The following is a 12,143-nucleotide window of genomic DNA, read 5'->3' as shown; positions in this document are numbered from 1 at the left end:
TCTGAAACAGAACGCGTATTTGTGTATTTGAGCAAGTGCGTCTCTCAGGATCTCACCTGGTCCTCTTCTCCTCCTCCCTCTTCATCATACTTGAGGATGTTGTCCCTGACATCATCTTCAGGGTCAATGAGCAGTTGCTTTGTCTGCCTCTCCTTCTCTCTGCGCTTGATCCACACCACAAACAACAGCACCATGCCTGCAATGATACACACATGAATGTGAAAAAACCCTATGGTATGTTGCAACAACCTCTAAAAAACAAACTAAAAGCAGACAATCAGATAAGTACGTAGTAAGGTTGCATATAAGCACAGAGTGCAGATGCTAAACATGTATAGCGTTTAATACGTTTAGCACGTTTGTGTCGGACTTGGCAACATTTAATTAAATGTCGGTTTTACTAATGCATCCTGAGGAAGCTGTTCGCCATTCGTCCTGAGGGATAAAAGACCGTCAAGAATAAACAACCTAAGTTTATGTTAACATGACAAACTGCAAAGTACAATGACATAGCTATGCCAACACAAAACCACTTAGGGAGCCGGTTGGTGGATGAATGGGCCCAGCAGGCAGATGGCTGCTACTCATAATTTATTTCCTCCAAACAGTCCCTTTAACCACAGCCACTATGACCTTTCCCTACTTAATCATACGGTTAACGTTTCAGTAATATGAATCATGACGAACAATTTTTCTTTGTTATTGCGTTTCATTTTTTATCCTTAAGTTTTTATTATCTTTGTAGTCTTATCTATCTATTTATATATTTATGGTTATTTCTGTGTGATCTTGTGCTTGTATATGTCATCACTGCAAAAGCTTGGTGTGCTGTACTTGAGTAAATAACAAGAAAACAGATTCAATTAGAATTCTGGGTTAATAGGAGTTATAAGATAATAGAAGATTCTAAATAATCGAAACTTTTAAAACATTTGAAATGATCTATTGGGATTGCCATACACAGTGTGAACACAGCAGCAACAAAGTAAGGCAAGACTGATAGTAGCATTTTTTCTCTACCAGGAAAAAAAAAACAACACAAAAACATCTCATCCAGAGATGCTGGAGAAGATTCAAGCACTCCAGGCATTTATCTATTATACAAACTGGTGCTGATGTTATTGTATTGTTAAATATTTTATGTCTGTGCCATGTACTACACTTTTTTGAGGAATCTAATCACAGACAACTTTTCTACAGCAAATGTGTGGGTACGTGATATGTTTGAGAGCATCGCTGAATGAATAGCAAAAACTCACTGAGTAGTATGATAATGCAGATGAGGATGGAGATGATGGCTCCAGTTCCAAGGCCAGCAGCTGCCACGGCCCCGAGGGTGGTGCAATCTCCGTTTTCATCGCAGGGACACACCTTAACTTTGATGACTGACCTGTTGGACAATGGAGGGTTTCCGGAGTCTGACACGATTACAGGGACTTCATACACTCCAGGCTCTAAATATATTTGATACCGCAGACTCAAACGGGCAAAATCACCTGTAAAGGGAAAAGAGACATTACTAACAATCACATTTCATTTTTCAAAAGGATTATTTTTTTCCTGGGTTACAAATAGTTTAAATAACCGTATCCTCAAAAGTTGATTCTGCTCATCTGGATGTAGAGTTCTCCCACTGAAAACGTTACATCAAGATGAACAGAATCAACTTTTGGGGATTTACTTACCTGGATAATTGAGCATGCATCAAGACATAAAATAACTGTAATTTACATGTTTTATCTACATTTAATAACAGATATTTGTAAAAAAAAAAAAAAAATAAATACTGCAGCCATTTAGTGAAACTTGCAAACAAAAATATAGCGTAAAAGGCAAAAAGACAAAATTCAAATGAGCATATGAATAGCAAATATTTGGTACGAACACCTTTATTCTGCAACACAGTCTGAACACTTAGGCAAGCTGTCTTGTAATTTCTTTAAGTAGTCTTCAGAAACAGTTCTGCAGACTTTCTGAAGGACACTGAAAGCTCTTCTTTATATGTTGACTATCTTTTGTTCTGTTTTCTGTCAAGATGATCCAACACTGCTTCAATAATGTTCAGGTCTGCGCTCTGGGGAGGCCATTGTGTATTTCCTTTATCCAGATATCTTTTTACTGCATTGGCAGTGTGTTTGAGATCACTGTCATGCTGAAAAATGAAGCTGTTGCCAATCAGATGCTTTTCATTCCATAAGAACCATTGCTACTAATTTTAGTCCAATTTTTGAGTAATTTGGCTTCTTGGCAGCCACCCTTCTACTGAAACCATTTCTGACGAGGCTTCAATCAAAGATGAATCAACCAAAAGGCTAGATGCATCTCTCAGGTCCTGTGTCAGGTCTTTGCTAGATCTTTTCCTATTTCTTAAGGACATGACCTATCACTTTTTCTTTTGCCGTCCTTTTGTTCAGTTTCTTCAAATTTTCTAAGGACACACTGCACAGCACGCTGGTACATGCCAAGTTTTTTGTTAAAATCTCTTTGAGAATCACCTCATTGGTAGAAAATTACTATGTTATCCCTGTCATACTGTGCTATGTGACATTTTTCATTGGTTCAACTAAAGAAATTTGAACAAATTATGTGTTTGTGTGACAGGGTGCTAGTAAAAAAGTACTTAACGATGTAATAAGTATGGCTCCTTGAAAGCAAAATAAAAAGAAATGGTAAGCTACTCAAGACTTTTTCACAGTAATGTACATGAACATGCACATGGTTAATAAACGCGTAAGGAGATTTTTGATGCATTGTCAGAAAAGTAAAAACGAAAACGTTTTTTGAATTTTTTAAATTTGATCATTTCTCTTCAGTGGTAACACCTTACCGCTGATCCTAGAAATTGTCCAGTTACGTCGGATGGTGGTGGGAAACGTGGGCAACTCGAAGACAAAAGGTCCAGCGTTGGGGTCTGTGTCAGCATCAGCGGCAGTGATGTTGACACCGTTGATGCTCCTGTACGTCCTTTCACAGATCTGAGACTCTTTGGGTATGAGTGCTGGGGGGTTGTCATTAATATCTATCAGATAGATCTGCAGTGTGCCTGTGCCGCTGGCTGCAGGAGAGCCTTAGAGCAGAAAGAGAGAAGCAAAAAAAATAATATCACGACAGGAGGAAAACATGACAAGAGAAGATGTGTGCAGTGAAAGGGACAATTGAAGGGGAAGAGAGAGATGTCGAAGGCTGGCAGAAGTGAGAGAAATAATGAAAGAAGATGAAAAAGAGAGATACAAAAAAGGAACGGGAAGAGGTGATTGGAGCATTGTTCATTCACAATGACGATGAAAAGGTAGGAATACTGTGAAGCTGCAGGAGAATTTCTACACTTGACAGAAACACTTCTGACAGTTATGCTTTCCAGTTCTTCTTTTAGTCTTACAGCAAAATCAAACCCATCACAGTCGATCCAGATGGTGGCACAGCGCATCCAATCTTCTGGAGCGAGTCTAGGTACAATAATGATGACTGTAACACAACTAAACAAGTCTTTGTCTATGTGTATTACACTGTTATATGATAGTCGTTTACCATTTTGGACATAAAGGCACTTTTATTTGAAATATTAACAGTACATTGCTTTAAAACAACTAATGGGACATTGTCAATGCACATTGACAGTCCTTCACTGTCACACAGACAATCAGTTGAATACTTGAAATTAAACACAGTATACACGTGTGTTTATGTATTAAAAGTAAATCTCCATAGAACGTATGCAGGGAACATTTAGAATGTAAAATAAAGGTGTTGTTGCAAACTGAAAGCAGTGTTGCATCATTTTTAAAGTGAGATCAAGTTGTACTAAGAATCTAGGTGATTTTCTTTTCTGTGTTGAACTCTCAATGACTGCACTAGACTGGCTCATTTACCATTTTTAGGTAGTAATCACATTATACATATAAATCCGCAGCTATTGCCTATTAGCAAGGTGACAAAATTGTGACATTAAACGCTCTAAACTTTACACCAATGTTGTTCTGACTCAGCTTTGTAAATCTGTGGAAATTGTCGAGGCAACTTGGTCTGATACTGATGTAGGCATGCCATTGTAAGTGCTGCTTTAACTACAATAGTGTCAGCCTTGGAGTGCAATAACATGCACTGGTGCACACAGACACACTCACACTTCGTCTACGGGCACAATCTAGAAGCTTCTGCATTGACCGAACACAGCAACAGACCATCAGCAACTGCATTATGGAGAACTAGGAATAAGAAATAGACACTTTAAACAATCAGGGAGGGAGATAGCTGAGCAAAGTGATGAATGCATGAATGCGTATGTGCAGCAGGAAAATGTGGCAGAGAAACATCTTAAAAAAGGGTGCTTAGCGGTATAAAGCTCAGCGTTGTTTATTGAGTGTGTGTCAGTGGGTGACAGCCCTTAGCTTTCCCCAATTAGGAGTCATTTCCCTGTCATGCCCCACTGGCCCAGTCATCACATGGAATCAAGCGACCCCAGGGCTCATCTCTGGCATGAGATAAGGGCAATGCAATTTACAAAGATTTATGCAAAGCTTACAGATCTGCCAATTAAATGTGGCAACAGAGCAAGACGTTTGCCACAAGAAGGGTGAGACACAGCTGAAGACAAGGGTCTGGAGTGAGTCTGTTATCAGTTCGAGCTCTGTTTCACTGGTAACACTATGGTTTTTCGATTGCTTCATTAATATCAAGTGATTAATAAAGACATCAAGACGTCACTGATGAATATAATACATTTTAGTATCTAGAGACATTGGATGAGTGACCTAAAATTTTTGCCATAACTGGACAACAGGCGTAAAAGTGGAAACAATATAGATGCTCAGCTCACACACAGTTTTGTGGGAAGTGCCTTAAACATGCATTCTATCTGAAGGCCACTATAAACACATTCCTACTGAGTTTAAGGGCTCTGTTGCTAATTTTGGGTAACGATGACTAAAAAACAAGTGTATTTTGTACATCTTGGTGATGCAATGGAGTATGAAATGACACGCTGACTTGCCAAGCACGAGACATTAGCCAATGAGCTTTTTATAGCCAGTTCTGTCCTTCATTGCCACATCAGTTTTTTTGCAACTAAGATGGAAACACCTATCTCGAGGGGTGTTTCCATCCCTCGAGATGGAAACACCCCTCAAGAAACCAGAGATTAATGTCATGGTAACCACATCTTTCATCTATTGTTCATGTTGTCTATAGATAGATAACATTGCATTCTTTTAACTATGACGACTCGTTAATTAACAGGTAGACTTCTATAATGTCCAAGTTATTATTCATCATTCAAAAGCCAGATACTTTAGGAAGCCATGCAGGCTATAAAATCACTTGAGTTTTCAAATATTATACAACAGCTTCTAAAAGCTTTAAATTCATTTCCCATCCAAGTGATCAAGTGGATCACTTAATTTTACCGACACTAATTAAACATTTTTATTATTAGTGTCTTTTTCATGCTATAAGCATCCAGACAGTAATTATGCATCTCTTCGTATTAACTGTTGTGTGTATTTCCAGTTTTTTTGTACTTTAAAAGCCAGTCTAGGGACAGGCATTGCAAATTAGCATAGGCCCTGTGTGTGGCATGGTTCATGTTACATACTTGTCCCTATACAAATACACAGTTAATGCAGACTGTTAAATGCAATTTGTACATGTGTAGATGCTCTACCAGGAATACATGTGGTTCATGAATGCAGTACTGCAAACGGAGGCTTTCAAATGCACACACACACATACACGCGCGCGCACACACACACACACACACACACACACAGAGGCTTACCAGTTCTGCTGGTTTGTTAATCCTAGCCATGTATGGGGGACATGTGGAAGCAGCTTGCCACAGCTGATAGGAGAATTATGTGGGTTTTAACCAGCTAAATAAATAATTATGTTTGTGTAAATTCCTCAAAAGGATTTGTATTAACTCCTTTTTTTGATGGGGGATGAGAGATGCGAGGCATGGTGAAAAGACTCGTAGTAAGGCTACCATATGCTCTTTGAATAACGCATAAAAATAAACAATACCATAGGTGTGTTAAGTGGAAAATGAGCCAAAGGGTTCTGAAATGGTCAGATTTCATCGAGGGGGTGTAATAAGTGTACTTCTCACCATGCTGTCACCACCTCTTCATGTCCCATTCTACTATCCTTACTGTCTCATAGTACTTCTTACCATAATCCCTCTTATGTTGTGACGGCTGGCACTCAGGCAAGACCCACATAGACACACAAACATGCACATGAAAAAAACCCTTCTGGTTTCTTTTGTTCTTGGCCACAGTCCCAATATCAGGCAGACCTATTAGAAGCATGCCTGTCGAAACGGTGTACTTTACAAAGGTGAGGTGAGCAAAAAACCCCAAATAATAGGAAACAGGTAACATATCGTGATTATAAAGAAGGTTTGGAATTAAAAAGCAGAAAAAAAAACAGGAAAGTCCAAACAACAGGAGCATGTAAACCTATAATCCTGCTGCGTCTCCATGCATCAACACAGCAGGTTACATTTTTTGCTGTTTGACATTGTCAGTCATCACAAATACATGTACACACACATGTGCACGTACTCGCCAAATTTCGTTTCAAACGAGTGGCTTCACACATGCTAACACCTATAAACACACCAATGTTTCAAAGCCAGCTCAACTTAAGATAAATGCACCAGTGCGCTGCACGTCACTGATAAGGCAATTTGGAAGGAAAATAGCATTTCCCGTTTTACTTAAGAAAACAAGAAACATTCACTTCCACTTGAGAAAAAGTTATTTGTTTGCTGTGATTGGGTTTGTGCTCTGTAATGCTTGAGTTTCAACTTTGAGGCAGAACAAATAATGTATGCTACATAAATTGCACAAAGCCCAAGGAGGAAGCCGGCTTGGACACAAGATAGGAGAGGCTCAACAGTTTAACCAGTTGTGCAAATCCTGGATTTTCACTGACTCTAACCCAGCTACATGCCTTTATAGTCTTCTAAATCCACATGCAAGTCGAAGTTTTAATCAGCTGATATACTCAATATACAAAACACTAGCTTGTGTCTCAGAGTTCAATTACACTGTACAACTCTTGGCTCTGGATTACATCAAATGCATATAAAACAAATGGTAGCAAAGCACCTTCAAGAATACTGATTTTACGCTGAGGTGTATGTTATACTGTAGAAAGTCCCAGTTCTGTCATCATATGCCTAAACTATTGGACATCGGAGTCTTTAAAGAATGAAAACTTGATAAAAAAATGTGGTAAAAGTGTTAAGCAAAAATGTAAGAAACAGCAAACTCTGATTTTAAATGAAAAATAGCAAACGTCACTAATGCAGCAGCTTAAAAGACTTTCTTACCATTGTCTGTTGCCAGAAATGTGGCTTCATATATGTTGTTTTTTACATAGACAGACTCCCGGTCGAGCATTGCTGTGGTTACTATCTGACCGTTGCTTCTATTGATGGACAGCCAGTCTGCTGGGTCGTTCAGCTTTGAATACCTAAAGACACACAAAGACAGATCGATGGAGACGTTAGCGTTTCCCTGTTTACAAGCAATTAGAAATTTTCTCTTGCATCTGTGCATACCTAAATTGCCTCCCCACACACACGGTCTAAAAATCACAACAGCTTGACCTTCACACAGTTTAATTCTTCAACGACTTCTTCTCCAGAGCGTGCAGCCTACAGTCAATTTCACCTCATTTTTTTCCCACTCCTGTGTACCAGCCATTGAAGTCAATTACCTCCCTAGTTAAGCACTGATGCAACTACCTGTGTGTGTGTGTATGTATGTGTGTGTTTTACACACCCATTTTCTGAACGTATTGCTTAAGCTTACACTGAGAGGTTTATATGCATATATGTCTCGATGCTTGCATGTTTGCAAATGTGCCTGTGTGTGTATATAGGGAATGTGTATAGTGTGGAGATGGGAACATGGGATCTTGGTACTGACAGGAAAGTGGATGTGGTAGCAGGTGGCAGCAGTCCTCTGGGATAAAGCAGCAGAGAAGGAACAGGGGATCATCTCCAGGACCGAATGCCAATCTCACTCTGATCTCGCTGTTCTTGTTTTGCTGGCTTTTGTTTCCTTTGGCTTGTTTCACACATTCGTTTTTATCTAAGCTCTCTCTACTCATGTCGCCTCACCTTAACTTGAGGTGCTTTTGTGTTCATTCATTTTCGTAGCCCCGTCTGTATCTTCTCATCTGTGTCTCATTTATTCTCCGATTCCGAGTTCATCAACAGAAACCGCTCTTGGTTCACGCGTACACTATGAGACATCATCTGTAGACATGTGACACCTTGGCCTTGTGCACCTATGTTTCTACACCAATTTCATTTCATTTACTGAATGTGAGCCGGGGTGAAAAAGCCAACTTGTTATGTGACATACACTTCCAGGCTTTCAATCTATTCAAAATGAAATGGATTTGACCTTAACCCCACTTTTATGTTTACTGAAATGTACTTTATTCAGCATTAGCGTACAGCTCACTTATTTATTTGTGCTTGATTAAATACTGCATAGCATTTCTACTTACATGCAGGAGACTGAAAGCCTGAAGGGATGGGTGGCAATAAGTAGGGGGGTGAGGGGTGGACAGAGACTATAATCTCTATCCTGTAGTGATTGAGGTGGGATTTTCCCAGCAGGCAGTGGGCATGATCCGAGGCAGAGCACAGTGCGGGGAAGGGAATCACAGAGATGACATTCCCACACTCTAGACAGATTCACACAGGCAAGCCAAGCCCACAGCCGCTAACAGGCAGACAGTGAAATCACCACCAGGACTACAGTGAGTCCATCACAGTGGGAGGGTGGGATAAAAGAGGGAGGAAAATGAGCAGGAATGTGTAGGAGAGGTGACATTCGGAAGTAGCAGCATGGCTGTATGATCTAATTTTAATGTCCTCATTAAGACCGACTTGATACCTACTGCTGTTCTGTGTCCAAATGCATTTCTATTGGCTTGACCATGCCAAACTGACAAATGCTCTCTGTCTGTGGAGTGGAGGGCAGACAAATGGGTGTACATTTTAATGAGAAGATAAAAAGTTTTTCCAAATGCTAGAAACATCATGTTTGAAAAATAAAAACATATTTCTGAGCCTATTAAACAAACAGTTCTTGATCTGGGGAAATATTTTTCTTGGTACCCTTTCATATCTGTCAATATGAAGATGAATTAAGCCAAATTTTTTCCCCTCCCTTCTGTCTCTGCGTTCTACTTTGCTTTCCTGGGCGTGGCTTTCATCCTGATCCATGGCTGGCACACCCTTGTCTCATCAGCTCACCTAACCAACTGCTTCTCCAACCACTCTCCGCCAGATTGTTCTGTCAGCTTCAGCAGTAAACTAACGCTGGGCCAACTCTGATTTATTTCCTTGTATATTTCTCTCTCATGTTAACCAAGTTCTGTCTCTGCGCCTCAGATCTTCCTAATGTGCAAGCCAGCAACCAGTCAGCTACCTGCCAGCCATGCTGTCACTTCTTCTGCCACACTCACCTGTCAGCCCACTCTCCACTGTCCTTCCCAGCTCTTCACCTCCCAGCTTTGCCTCCTGTCTGCCTTGGAGCCAAGCCTCATCACACAAACTCTTTTTTTTAATAGTAGTTTTATAGTTTAAAATGTCTGCTAATGGGAATCTCTTAAGGTCACTAATTAACTATACACATTTTTTTATCTGTACAAACATCAGCGTTTTAAGCCCTGGAGTTTCTGCTATTTCTCTGGCAAACTATCAGTCAAAAAACATAAAACCAGAAATATAATTTGCTGTTTTTACACTTCACTTTGTGTACAAAAAGATTTGGCATGTTAAGAGACTTGTTAATTATTTAACCTTAATTTTAGGTGGTGCACAGACATGATAGTGGTGTCAATCTTTTTATCCAAAATTCAGCAGAAAAGATTAGAAATACGCAAATAATTTCTTTTTAATATGCCGGACAAATGAGCAGTCACGAATGAACTTTACTCAGAAATCTCAGAGGTCAGTGCCTCAACATTTGGGCAAATAAAATCAATGTTTTCAGCACAGCTCAATGCCAAAGCAAGAATTTTTGTTTTTCACTTGGATAACAGACCCTTTAAAATCAGGGACAGAGAAGGATTCAAATATGGAGCGCATAAATAGGTGTGTATAAGACATTTTCTTCTTTTTTGCCCTGCAAAATGACTGCAGCACCTATTTGTCCCCGGGTACGTTCCACGATAACACGAGCGCATGTACGCCCTCTGATGATAAACGCCGTAACACAAAGGTTTGTTCACAAAGCAGAGTGCTCTATTCATCCCCACACTTCAATTAACTCTCTCCAACTCCAGTCACCGCAGACGAATTAAACCATATTTAACGCACAAAAAAACCTCTGTATAAACAGTCTTTAGGGGGAAATTTCCAACACAATGACTCGACGTTTTGGTGGAATCATTAGCCGTGTTTTTGTATTTCAACAAAAAGTTAAGTGGAGAATATGGCTGGCTTCAAAATGTTGTTTTAACTTGCTGTAGTGCTGCCTATAGTAAACAACAGTGCTCTGGTCATCAGAGTGACGCCAACGAGAGCACCCACAGTGGTTTTGTTTACAAGTCCCAACTGTAAACGACGTAACCGTGGGCAACTGGCTGTCACCGTCGCTAACTTTTTAATGAAGTGCTATCCAATATTTTTTGTCTTCTTGTAAAAGTAAACAGTTTCCTCCAGTACGCTTCTGGAATATGAAATTTGGTTTCAATGTTATTCTGTGTGTGAAAGTTTTTCTAATATGTTCCCGCGCCTTATTTCCAATGCTTTCCGAAGCTCTCCTCTACCAGAAGGCTTCTCTCATTTGGGAGTTGCTAGGTGTGTGAGTACAGCTGGATGTATGATTAGGCCTGGCAGGTTAGTGATCTTAGCAAGCAGCAGGGAGAGGTATGACATTTATTTTTCAAACCCCTGACCCTGAGGATGAAAAATGCATGTCTCAAGCTTAGCCAAGGCGGTTTGGGTAATCACTTATGCCAGTGTCTCCAGTCCCATGTCTCGACCTTACTGGCTGGGTGTCTGACAGGTGATGCATGATGCTTCACTCCTCTTCCCTCTCCCCATCCCACTCCTGTACACACTGCCTTTCCCCAAAGCCCACACTGTCAGTCTGTCCCTCCATTGATAAGCACCTGTCAACTTCAAACCTTGACCTCACCATGTTCAGCTCCTGTCCCCTTCCCTCCCTTTATAGTCCCTTAGGTCCTATTTCACTTTACTTTTGACTTTTAAGGCTCCCTCTAAATCTTCTCCATGTCTGACTTTCCTTTATGTATCCACTCAAAAAGACAGACAGCTTTTTGTCACACACACCGACATGTGCAATATATTACATCTAACACAAAGCCCGGTGTAATATCTAAACGTCTTTCCCATTAAAGGCATGCCTGGTTTAAGGCATGTTTGACTGATGGCATTTGGAAGTACAATACTATGTAAAAGTCTTGAGCCACCCCTTGTTTGTTACATTTTGCTAAAAAAAATGGAAATTGAAATGTGCAAACATAAATGGAAATACAGTGTTAAAAGCAAAAACAGTGTTAAGTCTAGTTGTTGAATGTTGTCATTGTGTTTCTTAAATTTGTAAGGTCTTAGTTCAATCTATAGGATCAAGACATTCCTTTGTCTCTGACCACCTCTCCAGCCACTCTGTGCTGGGGGAGGTTTTATTGCAGATACATTCTATCTGGAAGATCTGATTCTTGTGATGTTGCTTCCTGCTTTTATGATCCTTTTGGTGAGCAGGAAGTCATGCATACAGAGACACATGTATACAGGGACACACACACACATTCTTGCACATGCATACAGATGTTTACACATACACACACATAGTGCCTTGTCTTAGAACCATTTGGGGGTTTTACGGTGGGAGGTGCTTTTGCTGTGATGTGTATTGTGTGAACTGTTTTCCCAATAAAAGGCAGCAAGCGGAGGCCGGATTTGGGGTCAGTCTGCGGTAGGATTCAGAGTGCTTTCTGAGACACCGGCCGGGGCCTCCCTTGCTAGCAAGTAAAAGAAATTCGTCTTGTTTTTGTCGTTAACAAGAATACGTTTCTAAACTAGCGGGGCTTGTGGAAACACAGACCCAACAAACAGTTTGTGAAATTCAAATGAGCTTGAGAGTGAGTAT

General features: G+C 40.2%; 1 protein-coding gene across 1 annotated transcript in view; it reads right to left on the bottom strand.

The window, feature by feature from the left end:
* The window catches only part of LOC146645400 (cadherin-4-like), a 252,601-nt gene that overhangs the window by 7,469 nt on the left and 232,989 nt on the right, over positions 1–12,143 (bottom strand). The window contains exons 12-15 of the mRNA XM_085392639.1: positions 7,334–7,476; positions 2,828–3,067; positions 1,260–1,496; positions 57–196 (exon numbers count right to left, since the gene is read on the bottom strand). Coding sequence (XP_085248765.1) covers positions 57–196; positions 1,260–1,496; positions 2,828–3,067; positions 7,334–7,476 — 760 coding nt within the window. The remainder of the gene's footprint in view (positions 1–56; positions 197–1,259; positions 1,497–2,827; positions 3,068–7,333; positions 7,477–12,143) is intronic.

Source organism: Rhamphochromis longiceps, linkage group LG20 (assembly GCF_057381845.1).
Source record: "Rhamphochromis longiceps isolate RC_006_pf linkage group LG20, R_longiceps_female_GT1.1, whole genome shotgun sequence".
In the NCBI taxonomy this organism is placed as follows: Eukaryota; Metazoa; Chordata; class Actinopteri; order Cichliformes; family Cichlidae; genus Rhamphochromis; species Rhamphochromis longiceps.
The sequence above is the reverse complement of the archived record's forward strand: the minus strand, read 5'-3'. Positions and strand labels throughout refer to the sequence as shown.